This window comes from Spinacia oleracea, chromosome 1 (assembly GCF_020520425.1).
Source record: "Spinacia oleracea cultivar Varoflay chromosome 1, BTI_SOV_V1, whole genome shotgun sequence".
Classification (NCBI taxonomy): Eukaryota; Viridiplantae; Streptophyta; class Magnoliopsida; order Caryophyllales; family Amaranthaceae; genus Spinacia; species Spinacia oleracea.
Genome location: NC_079487.1, coordinates 130,613,119 through 130,630,371, shown reverse-complemented (window position 1 = coordinate 130,630,371; position 17,253 = coordinate 130,613,119). Strand labels below are relative to the sequence as shown.

At 34.6% G+C, this 17,253-nt stretch overlaps 2 protein-coding genes across 3 annotated transcripts; both read left to right on the top strand.

Annotated features, from left to right (window-relative positions):
* The first annotated feature begins 107 nt into the window (after window positions 1–107).
* On the top strand, window positions 108–5,052 carry LOC110803768 (phospholipid:diacylglycerol acyltransferase 1). Its single transcript, XM_022009296.2, has 6 exons — window positions 108–1,021; window positions 2,377–2,599; window positions 2,722–3,005; window positions 3,512–3,830; window positions 4,000–4,259; window positions 4,344–5,052. Exons 1-6 carry the CDS (start codon window positions 588–590, stop codon window positions 4,825–4,827), a joined length of 2,004 nt encoding a protein of 667 aa, XP_021864988.2. The 5' UTR covers window positions 108–587; the 3' UTR covers window positions 4,828–5,052.
* Window positions 5,053–10,156: 5,104 nt separating this feature from the next.
* On the top strand, window positions 10,157–16,943 carry LOC110803754 (nuclear transcription factor Y subunit A-3). Of its 2 annotated transcripts, XM_022009291.2 has the most exons (7): window positions 10,157–10,308; window positions 10,400–10,473; window positions 12,159–12,447; window positions 13,618–13,730; window positions 13,835–13,906; window positions 15,616–15,771; window positions 16,213–16,943. In XM_022009291.2, exons 3-7 carry the CDS (start codon window positions 12,285–12,287, stop codon window positions 16,558–16,560), a joined length of 852 nt encoding a protein of 283 aa, XP_021864983.1. In that variant the 5' UTR covers window positions 10,157–10,308; window positions 10,400–10,473; window positions 12,159–12,284; the 3' UTR covers window positions 16,561–16,943. The 2 variants fall into 2 exon arrangements, with proteins under 2 accessions (XP_021864983.1, XP_021864979.1); XM_022009287.2 differs by having other exon boundaries at window positions 10,219–10,473.
* The last annotated feature ends 310 nt before the right edge of the window (window positions 16,944–17,253 follow it).

The window sequence follows — 17,253 nt, the reverse complement described above, 5'->3', positions numbered from 1 at the left end:
TGTGCACTTAACAAATTTGTTTTGAACAAATGAGGTTTTGAACTTAATGATCACATGTTCGAATATTTCCTTTATCATTTCCGATTTCCCGGTGGCTCATTCGGGAAAAACAATAGCCATTTGGACAACGTCATGTGAATAATCCAATCCAAATTGCAAATCTCTCTCTGGCTCTCTGCTCATTCAAAAAAAAATAAAAAAAAATAAATAAATAATTGCAAACCTCTCTGTCACTCCATTAATTCACAGAAACATCTACCCGTATTGAAATCTTCTCTCTCTCATTCAGTTATGAGATGTAAAATAAAGATTGCCCATAACGCATAGAAACAAGAAACGCAATCTTCTACTTCTGGTTTTTAACTTCTGTGGGGGATCCCACAATCTGGCACCATTTCCTCCATTCACAAACTCTCTAGTTTCTACACCGATTATTTTATCATCCACTTCAAATCTCAACCCTCCAATCAAAACCCAGAAAAATACCCCGCCGGAAAATGGAGATTTTCCGGCGACCCAAAAATTAATTATTATTATTAACTGAGAAATAACTAGACCCCGATCTGATTTATCAAGGGCAAAAAAAAATGCAGAATCTTCGCCGGAGAAAGCCCAATGAGCCCGACAGGCCCGAACACGACCCGAAGCCGGAGGAGGCCCAAGAAGAAGGGAAGAACAAAGGAGAAGGAAGCAAAAAGACGGACAAGGTGAATAAGTGGTCATGTATAAATAATTGTTGTTGGTTGATAGGATTGATATGTTCAATATGGTGGTTGTTACTATTTTTGTACAAAGCAATGCCATCTTCTCTACCTCAGTATGTAACCGAGGCTATAACCGGGCCATTACCCGACCCACCGGGCGAAAAGCTGAGGAAGGAAGGGTTGAAGGCTGTGCACCCGGTGATTTTTGTGCCGGGAATTGTGACTGCTGGACTTGAGCTGTGGGAAGGAAAGCCTTGTGCTGATGGTTTGTTTAGGAAGAGGCTTTGGGGTGGCACATTTGGTGAAGTTTATAAAAGGTATATTTTGTTATTGTAGTACTAATTTGTTTTTGTTTGAAAGTCAAAACATTTGAATATTACTTGTGATTTTGTTTTATTTGGTTGTAGTTAAGAAATTAGTAGTAATAAGTTATGTTCTTGTAATACTTTTTTTAGTAATAGATTGATGAAATAAGTTTCTTTTTTTTTATATTGGAATGTGCAAAAGGATTAAGTTTTGGTTTATTGAGTGAATGTTCATAATGGGTTATGTTGAGGACTTGTGAGGAATTGAGGATTGGGTGAGAAATGATATTGGCACACCCTTCGCGAGAGCACATTTCTTTGTGCTCTACTTAAACGGAGGTGTGCCCAAATCAGTTTCCGGGTAGTCCACTTGATTATATGTAGTACTCCGTATTTGATTTCGGAACAAAGAGGAACTAATCCTAGACCTTTTGTGATCTTCCTTGAATGTTGAATCCTTCTATTGTCATATATCATCAATTCCTCATTGTAATTATTAGCAAACAGTTATTTTTTCAGTTGAAATTGGTAGAGCTATTCTGTGAAGCCTATTTTGGCAATTCTCTGTTTGGATTATTGAAGTTGTCGAGTCTGTCATCACTGGAGAGTGGTCTAACAGTCCACAGACTGAAAAGAGCATATATTTGGTTGAGGTATTTTTGAATATGCAATCTTCATTGATGCCATTGTTGAAACTCTTGAAAGTGAACCATAGAACAGAAAGTTGGGTGTATCCTTTCTGTTAGTGGCTAACATAATTTCGCGATCTTTATTTCTACACTTGGTTCAAGCAAATCATGCAATGAACATGACTTAGATTCTCCCAACCAGTATCATTTGGCATCAGCTCATGAATACTATCATAGTGTTGATCAATGAATTATATTTTTCCTATATGATCTATTATTGTAATGCCACTTATGTTATTGAATGTTGAATAAGGAGAGGGGAAACAAAGTTATTACTTGAAGAAACATTTTGGATCTACCTACCTTGATGCTGTTACGTGACTCTACTCACATTAGAAAATTTGAAATGGTTATAGTGACTTTGAAGCATAGTATCTGTATTTTGGTGAGGACTTGATTGATTTTCGTTATCTTGTTATGCTTTCAGTCTTACGTGACAAAGATCGATCTTTCATTTAGCTTTGAGGTGAATAGCATGATACAGAGTAATATAGAAGCAAATAAGTGATAATTAATTCTGCAATTATTTTGGTTGATACCAGATTATGTTGTTGGCATAATTTACAAAAACATGAGTTGATTTTGGTTCTGATATTGAATCTTCTATTTCACAATGTTTTTGATAACTTAAACTTGCAAAAAATAATTTATTTGATCATCCTGTTCCATCTTTTACAGACCTTTGTGCTGGGTTGAGCATATGTCACTAAACAATGAAACTGGACTCGACCCTGTTGATATAAGGGTTAGATCTGTCCCTGGACTTGTTGCTGCTGATTATTTTGCTCCTGGGTATTTCGTATGGGCTGTTTTGATTGCCAATTTAGCATGTATAGGTTACGAGGAGAAAAATATGCATATGGCTTCATATGATTGGAGATTATCTTTCCAAAATACCGAGGTACTTATTTTGGTTGAACATCTCTTTTGAGATTATATATAAAATTTTCTCTTTCAAATATCAGAATTTTCTATAAGTGCGACTTTTATTTCATGCCCCCCTCACTAATTTGAAGTGATCAGGCGAGAGATCGTACTCTTAGCCGGATGAAAAGTACCATAGAGCTTATGGTGGCATCAAATGGTGGTAAGAAGGCTGTGATTGTTCCACATTCGATGGGAGTTTTGTACTTCCTTCATTTTATGAAGTGGGTTGAGGCTCCTGCTCCAATGGGAGGAGGTGGTGGTCCAAATTGGTGTGCCGAGCACATAAAAGCGGTGATGAACATTGGAGGACCATTTCTCGGTGTTCCAAAAGCCGTTCCTGGACTTTTATCAGCCGAAGCCAGGGACATTGCTGTTGCAAGGTTTACTTCTACTTGTTACAAACTCTGTTGTCAGAAAATATAGCATCATTTAGGCTACGTTTTGTTTGGCATAAAACATTTTTAGTGAAAAACTGATTTTTCATGGAAAACTTTTTTCAAAGGAAAAACATAATTCCAAACTAGTTTTCCTTTGTTTGGTTCCTTACAAGAAAATTAATACAAAAAGGAAAATGGTAGAAGATGTGTGAGAATTGATGGGAAGAAGAAAGACGGAGGTAAGAAGGAAAGATGGAAAAGTAGCTTCCCTTGAAATGGAATATGTTTTTCCATCTTTGAGGGAGTTGGAAAATTGTTATCCATCCCTTACCAAACCAAACAACGGAAAATGATTGAAAGGGAACTTTTTTTTTTCCATGAAAACGTTTTACATCTTACCAAACGGAGCCTTAGTTTGGTGGAAACTTTAGCATAGCAAGAGTTCTTTTCGGTTGAGGAATGGGGAATTGGTATAAATATTGACTTTCTGTTTATGTTTTTATCTGTAGGGCAATTGCACCGGGTGTTTTGGATAATGATATCTTCCATCTCCAAACATTGCAACATGTGATGAGGATGACCCGTACATGGGATGCAACAATGTCAATGATACCAAAAGGTGGAAACGCTATTTGGGGTGATCTTAACTGGTCACCTGAAGAAGGCTATAGTGCTAGCAAGAAAAAGAAAGACGAAAACCTAAAAGAAAACGACGATGTTGGACAAGAGAATCCTAAAAGAAATAAGGCTCACTATGGAAGGATGATATCATTTGGTAAAGATGTAGCTGAGGCATCTCAATCTGACATCGATAGGATTGATTTCAGGGTATGATTTTTTAACTTTTAAGTACTCTTTCAGTTCTTTAAGTGATAACAAGTAGCACATTTGAACATTCATTTCATTTGCCTTAATCTTTATTATTAGAAAATATTATTACATGTACTATATCTGAATCAGTTTTGTTTTAAAAGATTGAATTGTTCCTGTTTCTCAGGGTGCTGTGAAGGGTAGTAATGTTGCAAATACTTCATGTCGCGATGTTTGGACAGAGTATCATGACATGGGTGTTGGTGGAGTAAAAGCTGTTGCAGACTACAAAGCATATACAGCTGATGATGTTCTAGACTTACTTCATTTTGTTGCTCCGAAGATGATGGCACGGGGTGATGCGCAGTTTTCATATGGCATTGCTAATGATCCAGATGACCCAAAATATCAGCATTACAGATATTGGTCTAACCCCTTAGAAACCAAGTATGTTCACTACTATCATATCAATAAACTTTCCTTGTATTTTGGTTGATTTTAGTAGTTTTACACTTGGTTGTTAACTTTCAGATTGCCAGATGCACCTGAAATGGAAATCTTTTCTCTCTACGGCGTTGGCATCCCAACAGAAAGAGCATACGTATATAAAGTAACACCTTATGCAGATTGTAGTATTCCATTTCAAATAAATATCTCAGCAAACGTGGGAGAAGAAGGCAGTTGTTTGAGAGACGGGGTGTTCCTAGTTGACGGAGATGAGACAGTACCAGTTTTGAGTTCAGGTTACATGTGTGCTAAAGGTTGGCGTGGAAAAACAAAGTATAATCCATCAGGAATTACAACCTACGTACGAGAATACGATCATGCTCCTCCGGCTAACTTCTTGGAAGGGCGCGGGACTCAAAGTGGGGCCCACGTTGATATTATGGGGAACTTTGCGTTGATTGAAGATGTAATGAGGGTAGCTGCTGGACATACTGGTAAAGACTTGGGGGGTGATCGTGTTTGTTCAGATATCTTCAAGTGGGCAGACAAGATTAACTTGAAGTTATAACAAGTAAATTTAGTGATGGAGTATTAATCACTTGATAAGTTGATTTTCAGAAAGGGCTGCTTAAACCTGTTCATAATCTGATGTTGGTGCCTTTCTTTTGATTTGGCCAAATTGGTGGATAAATATAACTTATTATTATGTCCAGTGAAGTGTAAAAACTCTGCATTCTTTGTAAAGTTCTTTCACCAGGAATTTGCTTGATTTGCAAGCATTTTACTATTTGTACGCCAAATCTTGAATTGTGTTTTTTTTTTTTTTTCACATTTGGAAGTTCACACGTCTGATCATCGTTCCAGATTCCACTCGATTTGTGCAGGCAGATAATATTATAATAGTAAAGGCCAAAGTTACTCTACATACGCCTTACAGTATTTACTGCTCACCCGCCTTATTTAAGAGTTATACTGTAGATTAAGTATATCCCAACATGGAAAGAAAGTACATAAGTTTTTTTTGGTGCAAATGAGCCACAAGGGCGGAGATGAGAATCGATCACAGGATCACCTGAAACCGGGATGGAAGCTCTAACCAACTGAGCTATCCATCACTCTCAAAGAAAGTACATAAGTTGATAGTTTACTGACTAAGGTTGTTCTATTTGACTCGTTTTGTCTGAACCAGTGGCGGACCTTGAATGGTTTTAGGAGGGAGGCCGGTAGAAAAAATTAAGCAATATACTATATAATTATACAATTATACACAAAATTTAGGGAGGGCTGTAACTAAAAATACACTACAAAATTTTTCAGCCGGGGGGGCCAGGCCCACCGCAGCCACAACAAAGATCCGCCCCTGGTCTGAACTTAACTTTTCTAAACTAGTATAACTTAACTTATTTGGACTATAACTTAACATATTTGGAGTGTAACTTAACTTAACTTATCTGAACTTAATTTATCAAAAAAAAAAAAACTTATTTTGTCTGAAATAAAACTAGAAGTTTGTGAAAATCTAAGGAAAAAACTTATTCTTTTTTCTAAATTTATCTTAAATGGATTTATCTGAATGTATTTTGTACGAAATAAGTCGAACAGAACAAAGTCCAATTAATGTAGGGTAGCTATTGGATAAGTAAGAAAATTTTGCATTAGAAATTTACATGTATCATTAGTTCATTACTAATGTATATTTGAGTAGAAAGTTATAGATACACCCGCCTTATTTAAGAGTTACAGAGTGGATTAAAATATCTTCCAAATTGTGAATCAAGGCCTTATTTAAGAGTTACAGAGTGGATTAAAATATCTTCCAAGTTGTGAATCAAGATCTTAAATTCTTAATAGTAATTTGAGTTGGGAGAAGATAAACATAGAAAGAAAACAGACAGTAATAATCAAATACAAGTTGATACTTTAATGACCAACAAGTGTAGTGGTAAGTACAAAATTAAGAAAATGATAATTAAAAGTTCCACTAATGTAGCGGACAAACACTTGGGCCCAACATCAAAAATGGTGATGTAAGAGGACAACGATGGTGTTACGTACTCCTCGTTAAGAGAATCCACGTTCTTTGTTACCACTAATCTTATACTTTACTCTAATTACATTTTCTAATTATGTAAAATGGTCATAAACCTTTGTCTTTTGCCAAATACTGAGTACCAATCTTGCTAATATTAGTACAACAACAGCTTAAATACTTCTTCTCTTTTCTTTTAGCTTTAACGTCTTAAAACGACAATATCCTTTTAGTTGCATCTTAAAATTGCAACTTTATTTCTCTTTGACTTGACCTTAATCTACTAATTAATTAGGAACCAAAATTCTCTACTTCTCCTTAATCTTAATCTCAATGAGTCAGTGCAAAATCGATGTTCTAACTGATTATTATAAAATATAGTAACAAAAGTGATATGTTAAACGAACTGAGTAAAAAATAAACGAAACACATTATTTGAGGTGATTTTGACTTTTGAGAATTTCTTTTACTTCTAGGAAATGGAGGGGATCTAGATTCAACTCATCCACCAAAAAAAAAAAATCAATCTTTCAACATTTGCAAGATATTTTTTCGTTCGGTGGAACCTTACTTCTTTTTTCTTTTTACTAGATAAAATATATCCAATTTATTTTAAAAAAAAAAAAGTCAACTTCATTCCAACTCAGTTTAAATATGAATTATATGGACTAAATTATTTTATTTGACATGAACAACTATTTAAAATGTAAAGTTTATTCGGAATAGTTCTTGCATGGTCGGCCTAGCTTGTGAGAATTCGTCATGAGACTCATGACAAATTGACAATGACTAATTTAGTAATTTTAATAAACATATACTCCGTAATGATGTACTCCCTCCGTCTCTTTTTGTTCTTTATATTTTTATTTTTGGGTGTTTCAAAACGTTCTTTACATTTCCTTTTATATTATCACATAAATGTTTTAAATTCTATCAAAATTTGTGTCCAATAATTATTTTAACCAATTAAATTTATTGGGTTATTTATCTCTCACACTTTTCCATTATGATATTAACTTTTTTTCTCATTTTTCCAATATAAAATTTTTGATAAAAGTGAAAATATTATAAATAAACGTAATTTGCCTTATTTAATAAAAAAATAGAGAAATCTTAATTATCAATGCATATTAATTAGTCGTTACAATGCGTGCAAAATAACAAATGTGATGGAAAAAAAAGGACGGAGGGAGTATGTCAGTATGCGTAGTTATGGGGAAATGATAAATCCAAGGAAGAATTTCACTTCTTCCAAGGAAATCAACTATAAAAAAATGTGGATTTCCTTGGAAGAAGTAAAATTTTCCTTGGATTTATCACTTCCCGTAGTTATGTACATTTATATCAAGACAAAGGGGAGTTTGGTTGCAAATTTTCGGACAACTTATACACGTGCCGTGAACTGGAGTTGTAGTAGCTTTCTAATAAAAAGTCCAGCTATTTGGTTTTTATGCATTTTGGTTTGACAATTTTGATTTATTTTGGTTAAGAAGAATGATCTCATTGGTACGTTTTTCTTCTATTTTATTATTACTTCCCTATCTCATGGTCTTCAATTCTCCATTCTCAATTATGATAATCTTTATCTTCCTGAATTATCCATACACTTATTCACATCCTCTTTTTCTCACAATAAATAATTCACTCACTATCAATTTCTTACAACAATGATAAACCCATTATCCCACTTACATTTAGCCATTTACTTCTTAGTTTATTAAATTCAACTAAACTACGAATGGAGTATAATATTAGAGCATAGCTAGTGACCTAGTGTCACGATCCATCACCATGTCGATGTCCCGCAAGGCATCGGACTGAGGGTCATTGGGTAGCATGGCAACATCATGGCCCAGTTAGAGGGCGTCAAATTTCATGGGTGCCACCTCGGCCCACATATACATAGTAGAGGAATATTTTTGAAATAGTCATATACTACGTACAAAGTATTACAGTGAGCATCACATTGATAGTTAACTATATAATAATGGGATGTTTGTTGCGCCTAATAATGTTCAAATGAGTTAATTCGAGGTCATTTATATTTTGACTCAATTAAGACAACAGTCGGGCTACTTTTTGAGATTAACCCGAAAACACATGAATGCACATCATAGAGGGTAATGCTTCTAAGAGCTTCTCCACAACACTCTTGCACATAAACTATATGCTAGAATGTGTACATTAGAAGCTTGTACAAATTTCTCTAGAAAAGCTGAGAAGAGTCCCCAAGGAAACTTTTTATTGTCTCTACTCTCTAGGCTTACAAGGTTCTAGGTCTCTAGCACAGAGACGTATATATAGGACCTTCGCTTCCATTATATTTGTACAACATCTAATCAAAGCATACTTTGAGCACATAAAATGTATCGGAACGTCTATATGGAGCTTTAAAATGAGGAATAATAGTAATAACACTCACTTGCACCGCAACACGTAGAGAAACTTGCCTTGACTACTTGCACCCTAACATTAGTAAGGATTTCAACCCATAACAATAACACAAAAGTTTATGGTAATTCGTTCTCGAGATATGTATTGAGAATAAGCAAATGATCGACTAACGAGTTTCAACAAGCGACTCTGGGGTGTTTTTTTCTTCTTCTTCTTTTGATCAGGAAAGGAAATTTAGGTTGTGCTTACACAAGAAGAGCAACCTAAAACATCCAAAATGATGAATTACAAGCCCAGGAAAAAATGAAATGCAAAAAAAAGAGCGCTAATAAAGCAGCCTAGTATTAGTTCCGCCGCGACAAACATACCATTTCCCCAGGTATAACCGAATGTATCTCCATGTAATATTCACGGGAAGCAAGATAAATCAAGATCATAAGCTCTCGAATCTCTTCAATGAAGCTGCATGAATCTTCATGCTTCAGCTAAGAAATAAGGGGGACTCTTATTTAGGAGGCTCTTAAGGGACTATTAAAGAGAGACAAAAATAAGAGCTAGCTCTTGGGTGAGAAATTGAGATTCTTAATTAAAGTTGGATAAATTATTTTTTACCACCTAAAAAAATCAAAAAATTGTTTTTTACCACCTATAAAATTAACACTTGTATTTTACCATCTAAAAAAAAGTTCAAAATTTATTTTTTACCACCTGAAAATTGAAAAATATATTAAAATGTTAGGTGGGGCGCCACAATAACGGTAACATTTCTAATATGTTCTCTTTTTCTACGATTTCATGTACTTAACACTTTTCTCTTCCCTTATTTTCACATGAATTCACTTAATTTTTCACCACCATTAATTCACAAAATTGACAAAAATTAATAGAGGTAAAGAGAGAAAGGTAAAAGAGTTAAGAAAATCACATATGAAGTGTAAAAAATCGGAGGGAAATTGAATTAGATAGCCATACATAAAGGTTTCATATACTTTTTCGTTTTCAGGTGGTAAAAAACAAGTTCTAATATATTTTTAGGTGGTAAAATACAAGTTTTAATTTTATAGGTGGTAAAAACCAATTTTTTGATTTGTATAGTGGTAAAAAACAATTTGTCCATATTATTGTTTTTTGCATGAAAAAAAAGATCGAGAGAATAAGAGCTTAGTGTTAAGAGTTAGCCAATTTTATATATATTTTTTTTTAAAAACTTTTATTTTGAATTTTTACGGCATAAAAAGAGATTAAATTCCACTAAATAAGAGTCTCCCTTTATCGTTGCTGATTGCTTTTATTGATACTCTTAATCCCTCTCGTTGTGAAGGCGGCTGATTAACGATTAACACAATGGTAACAGTTAACAAGTCAAGCACATCCCTTTCTGTGTCTTATTCTCCTGTCTTTTAGCTAAACATAAACCCAACAAATCAAACGATACTAGTGCTGTAAAAAAATTAAAAATAAAACAATAATACTAAAATATGAATTATTTAATTCTTACAACTACACAGTTATTTGAGTATATTCTGTAGTTTTTATGCCCAATAAAATAATGTATAGAAAAAGGAGACTGTGGTGGGATGATAATGGTGAAATTCAGCATTTTAGGCTTTTGAGGAGAAGTTGAAGGTGGGTTTATTTTTTTCTTTGGCGCTTTGAAATAGCCAACAATCCGTCGCTTTTGGAGTTTCTTTGCTTATTATTGGCTCGTTTTATACAGTAAAAGCCCAAGCTTTCCTCCGGAAAACAGATTTACAGAGAGAGAAAATTTTGGAGATATCTTCAAAATTAAAGGTTTGTTTCTTTAACCCTCTTTTCTTTTTAATTCTCTGATTTTCTTTTGGTTTTGTACTATATTTGTTTTCAATTTTTCTGGGTGTACTTTATTGTTTTCTAATGTGGTGTAATGTTTTATTTTTATTTTTATTTTCTTTTTTGTGGATTTGTGTATAGATTCTTTTGATCATTTGGGGTTTTGTGGGTACTTGTAATCATGTTTATAGATGGGTTGAAGTTAATCACTTCTTAATCATGTTTTAGGATTTTGCTAATGACTGGTTTTCTTCAGTTTTTGTCTTCCATTGCTGCTGAACTTGGTCTTTCTACTTTGTGGGTGTCAAAGCAAGTTTTTTAACTGCTTTGTTGGGTTTTTTTTATGGTGATAAAATTGTTTTTTGGGGTTAATATTACTGCTACTGAATTCAGTTCTGTGAATGGTCTATTACATTTTCTATTTCTGGTTGATTTGAGATTTGACTTCTTAAGGTAAAAAAGTTGCTATTCTTGGTATCAGTTGTTGTCAAAATGTATTTTGTAAGACCTGTAATATGGAAACTGCACTCTTTTCAATTTAGAATTTGGCTTTGTTAGATGAAGGTCATCCTGATGACTTTAGCATATGAGCATCTGGTCATTCTGGTAACCTGGTGTGGCTTTTAGGTTCATTAAACAGGGACGTTGACCTTCTTTTCTGTGTTGTCTTTGCCTTTCGATCTTCATTTCTATGTCGTTTGGTTACGTTGTCAACGGTACCGTAACTCGTTGTAACTCATTGTAACTAAAAATCCTTACAGGCATTAAGGCAGCATAACCCTTTTATGGTTGATTGTCCTTTTACTTGTGCATATATCATATCTAATCACAATACTACTCCTGAATATCAGCTATTGGTTTTCGTTTTCTTTACTACTAAAGGTAATTGTGAAAATGAGCAAAAGAATCTTTAGTTCGTTTGCTACAGACCTTAGAAGCATAAAGTCATGTCTTTGCTTCTTTGCCTCTTAAGGCTTAATGGTGTGGGTGGCGTGATTGCATGAGCGTGAGACCAGTTGGCGAGGTTGGTGAGGCTGACTGTCTGGGTTATGCAGTGGCTTTTAAAGATATTAAGAGTCCTTTAAGTAATCTTTTCCATGTTCAGGGTCTTAAGTTCTAACACCGTTGTCATAGAGAAAGCATTTTGATAGACAACATCCAAAGAGACGCGGCTTTTTGAAAGTTTTCTGGCATTTGTTTCATCAAATTGGCTCTTCTTTAATATGCTAATTGTTCTGGAGCATTGGTGAATGTGTAGATTTGATTTACTGGTTGAGTAATCCTGATTTGGGAAAGGTTTAAAAGTTAAAACTGCTCAAAAATTAACAGGGAATACCAAGTATATGACATGATGTTGCATATAAAGGAAAACATTCTTCTTGTTTACAACTGTTCAAAATCATGATGTTGCGTGAACGTGAGGCACTTCATTGAAAGTAAATAGATCATCTATCAGTTTCCATTTTAAGTTACTACACAGGTCATTATAACCTATGGTTGTGGGGGTGGGGGGGTAATCATCCACAAGATCATTTCAGGTTGGTTGCTGAAAACATGAAGCACTTAATTGCAGATAAACGGATCATCTATCAATTTGTTATACAAGTTCTTCTGGTCATCAGCTTAATGTTTTCCTTTATGTTGACATAATAGAGTTTCTGTTACAGTTGTAACAAGAAGCAGTTATCACTTACGGATTATCAGTTATCGAGGACTCATTTACCTTTGACTGAGGGGCCATTCGTAGACCAAGTTGTCCAGTGTTTTCTTTATCAGAGGATTCAAGCTTGAAAATGGGAGTTGCTGCTCAACGCTATCAGGGCGCAAAGTTGTTGGATTTTTCATTCCAAGATCAGGATTCATGTTCAACTCAATCAACGGATCAATCTAATACCAGCTCTGCTAGTTTTGGAGAAAATGACCTTCATACTCAAAGCATGAGTTTTGCGCAATCAGGTACAAGTAATAATTACTGTGACCAAATCTGATGTAGGTTTTAATTGACCTGCTTGCTGATGTCCTTCTCCTAAACAATTCTGGTTATCAGTTTATTGTCTTTGTGACTAGCTTATAATAGATTCTTTTCTTTGCTGGTATATACTTGGGATAGTGTTCGGGAATTTTCTTGTCAATAGCTTTTCCACTCTTCCCATTGTTGCCTCGTTTGCTCAATGTCCCAACTTTATTTGAGTAGGTGTAACTGTGTAAGCCACAAAGGGCACTGAGGCAGTGATGTAGATGAGATACGATCCGAAGTCTAGTTCACCAGCCCCCAACCTTAACCAATTAAGTTAGTTGACATCCTTTTTACCATTTACACTTCATGTTCTTTTATGTTAATGATTTTGTGTGAAATTCCTCTTTTCCCAAGCAGGACTCAAGTTGTGGTTACAGAAATTGTTGGTGAAATCGTACTTTTTCTTAACATTAGTAAAGATGAAACCGAAGGAACCAATTTAGTTGTGAATATAGATAAGTGAGATTTATAAAGTATGAGATGTTCTTGTAAAATCATCCTTTAGTATTACCTCAGTGACTACCAAATAACAGTATCCCTAGCTAGGATCTGTGCCTGAAAATATGTGTAGCTATACTGAAGTAATAGGCTCATGCACTCACCTTTGTCTGCTCTACATCTGCAACTTTTTCTGTACCTCCTTTTCAAGCTAAAGCACGAGCTGTATATCATGGAAAAGAAAGAACCATTCTTCTTTGTCGTTAGCCATTTGCTTACTCACTCTTTGCTTCTTGGTGACTGTTCATAATTTGTTTTCTTAACCATGTATTCTACTTCTACATCGTCTTCTTCTTCTAGTTGCTTTCTCTTTGGTTATGTACATTAAATATTGTTCTCCCTGTCCCTAATAACAAGCCATGTTTGATGTTTGAGAATTTGAGTTGAAATTACATAACTGTCCTTCTCTGTTTAAAATTTACTTCACCATTGGAAACAACCTCTCTGCAATTGTAGGGGTAAGGTTTCTTTGAAGCAATGGGGTAATGATAATGATGATTGTTATCATCAACGATATTCTAGGAAAGTTCAAAGTTTAACTTAGCAAGTTTAAGAAAGCGGCTTTTTATATGAATTGTAGTTGGGATACTTATGTTTACTTCTTCATCCAGGTTATAACACAACTCATGGGAAACATGAAAGTGGCGAGTATAAATTCAACTTCTCAACTGGAACTCAGAACTACACCTTACCTCCTCTACAGACTGATTATAACCATGTCTTTGTAAGTGTATTGTATGACTTGGTATTACGGAGTTTCAAATTACCATCTATCGTTCTATCTATTGGTACTTAGATATCCTTTATTTGTTTGTATTACTGTTTCAGCCTCAGTTTGCAGTCACTTTTCCTGATCAACATTTCAATAGTATAGTGCCAACATATGCGCCTCAAGCTGTGGTAAGACTCCGCCCTTTATAGGAAATATCAGTTTAATTTATCAACGGACAACCACCTTTGCATATTGATGGCAAGCGACAAAAAGAAACTAAATTCTATTTTATTTGCCAAATTGCCGGGTGATCTTACTTCTTTAATATACTAGCAAGATTAATGCACAGACATTTGTTGCTTATCGCCCACCTCGTAAATGACCAATTTAAACTGCCTCCGGGCAAATACGGAAAAGTAAAGAAAAGTTTGAAAGAACAACTTCTTATGATATCACAATTTCTAGTCTGTTTTGCAAATTTATGATGGTTTTCGGGTGTATTTGCCTTAAGCTGAAATAGGATGACAGGAAAAGTAATTGTGGTCCATACTTGATTTCTGAATTAGTATAATGCATTGCATTAATTCCACTTGTTTACACCAGCATGTGCGTAATAGATTCTACTTATAGTTCAGTTGTGGTCCTTTTCAGTGCTTCTTGTCTAAGTTTAGGTCAAATAGAATAAACTTGTTGTCAATGTTGTTTATTTGGCAATGGATTGTTAAAGTAAGGCATCACTATGCCACTTAATATCTTTAGGGGAATAATTGGTTGAGATAGACGCTTTTTAAATCATCCATTACCTATTAAATGGCGAATGACCTTGGAATTATTCCTTGATCTATACTAAATTACCAAGAAAAGCAATATTGACAAATCTAATTACTTTATTAATTTCAAAAGGCTGCTTTAAGTTAGTGATCCTAAGGTGCACTTCAGAAAATATCTATTCCCTCGCCATACCTTTTTTTTACTCCTTTTCTCTGTATATTAGGGGATGGCAAAGAAGTCCTTCTGATCTTGGTTTGTATTTGTGCCGATAATAGTGGATTGAACATTCTTTAACCAGGACCAAACCCATTGTTAGACGGACTGATCCTAACCTACCATGCCTACTTATTTTAGAGGTTACTTAAACTCGACCCATCTCTCATTTCTCTTGTTAAATAAATATTGTTATATGGACAAGAATGGATTTAAATATAAATATTGTTTTAGAGGTTACTTAAACTCCTAGTTGTCTTCAATATCTAATATGGATTATATATTTTATATAGGTATACGATTCCTGTCTTTCCATTTCCATTGATAATCGTCCTTTGTTATAAATTTGGTAAAAGTGGCATGCATAGTGATCTGCTTAGGTGCCTAAGGACATTGTTCTGTACTATTGCCTCTTTTTATATTATTATTCACTTTGCATCTCTTTTTTTTTAAAAAAGACGTGTTCTTCCCTTCATATTTTATGGCTATGATTTCATGGAAAAGCTTCCCATGTCATGTTTTATTATAAATATTATACGAAGTACTTTGTATTGTGTTAGAAATATAGGACTTTAATAGAAGTACTGCTAGTTCACTATTTTTAGTAGGTGTAGAACACTTAAGTTGCCGAATGATTTGATACTATGTTATCTAATTACTATCTTTAGTAGGGTAGACCATCCAAGTTGCTGAAATATATGGGTATTATATTTCATTGTGGTTTCCGCTTTCCACGTTGTAGATTCTAAAACTTCTGATTTATTAATGTTGATGCCTTAATCGGGTCATGCATCCAACCATCAGTTTTATTTAAGGGACTGTTTTTAAGGCTTTCACCATTAAAGATCCTTTTCGCTATCCAAATATGAAGTACTTACCTGTGAAACATTTTGGGTTACTCCCCTTTACCCAGATGATGGGAATTATGCCAACCCGAGTTCCACTTCCTCTTGATTTTTCAGCAAGCGAGCCCATTTATGTCAATGCAAAGCAGTACCATGGTATCTTAAGGAGGAGACAGCATCGTGCTAAACTTGTGGCACAAAACAAACTTGCCAAAAATCGGAAGGTACTTGAACTTTCCTATATTTATTTCTATCCCTTAATTAGAATGTGTGTATGAAGATATACTATATGATAGTGAAATAGGAGCACAACCTTGCTGTATTGTTGCCCACTAGTATCATCTTGATTAAGGGAGAATAGGTAAAACGGACACATAACGCTATTTAAACAATTACCTCATAAATAAAGTGTTCAAAATACTACCTTATAGGTCCTGAATCTTAAGTTTATGCTACAATAATGTAACATGTCAAAGTGTTAGTGGATTTAGGTTTCTGGCATTGCTACTGATATCGGAGTATAAGAAAGTTTTTGCCTGCGTTTTTTTTTTATCCTGGCGTTTAATCAATAAATCTTATGTACTTCGTAGATGAAAATGGTTTATTTGGCATTTGGAGGAGTATAACTTTGTTTCAAAAACTTAATATGGAAATGTTTTTTGTAGCCATATCTTCATGAATCCCGACATCAACACGCTCTGAAACGGACTCGAGGATCCGGTGGCCGGTTTCTTAACATGAAAAAGCTCCAAGAATCAAATCCTGCTGTTTCGGGCCACAAGGTTTCAGGCAGAATTTCACATCAACTGTCTGGTAGTAAGGCACCAGGATCTGAAGTTCACTGGCAAGAAAACTACGCGAATTCAACGTCCACGAATTCTTGTTCAGAAGTAACTAGTACCACCTCAACCAGTGATGATATTTACCATCCACTGGAATTTAGGTTTTCTGGCTACTCATCTGCGTTCGGGGAAACTCTGCAAGGTGGTGCAAGAATGGAGAACTATATTTGAGGCTATTAAAAAAAAAGAAAAAAGAAAAACAGCATCCCGGATTCCCGGTTAGTCCTCTGGTTGATAAACCATCAGGAGGAGATTTCGGTTGCTGATCGATCGTTATTCCTTAAAGGGGAAGTCATCCTTGGCTCAGTTACTTTCTGCTTTGTCTTCACTTTTATTAATTAAGCTGTCATAATTTTAAGCTCATAGATTATGGATGTAGTTCTTTCTATTTGCTTTCTTGATGGTGTGAAAAATATAATTGGTATTGAAGAAAGCGGATTATTGACGCATAATTGTTGTTTGTATTAACTGAGACTCTGATTAAAGGCTATGCTGCCTGTTGGACATAATTAAAGCTTGGAAAACTTGAACTAATTTTTATTTTTGATTGTGAATTTGTTGGTTTATAATTTCCTGGAGTTTATCATTTCTTTTTAATTTTTTTCCCGTGTTTATCTTAAAAACAATATCCCTGTTACTTTTTTGAGTGAATAAAATCCTTGTTTTAAGAAATGGAGGAATATATGCTTTTTCCATCTCCAATATGTGAGGAGTTTATTTAATGTTCTCCGTATTTCGTAGTACGGATGATGAAATAAATGCCTTTAAATTTGGTTCATTCTAAACTCAAAGTACTTTTGTTTCACATAGACTCCGTTTGGGTTTGGGTTTGGGTTTGTGTAAAACATTTTCATTGCAAAATGA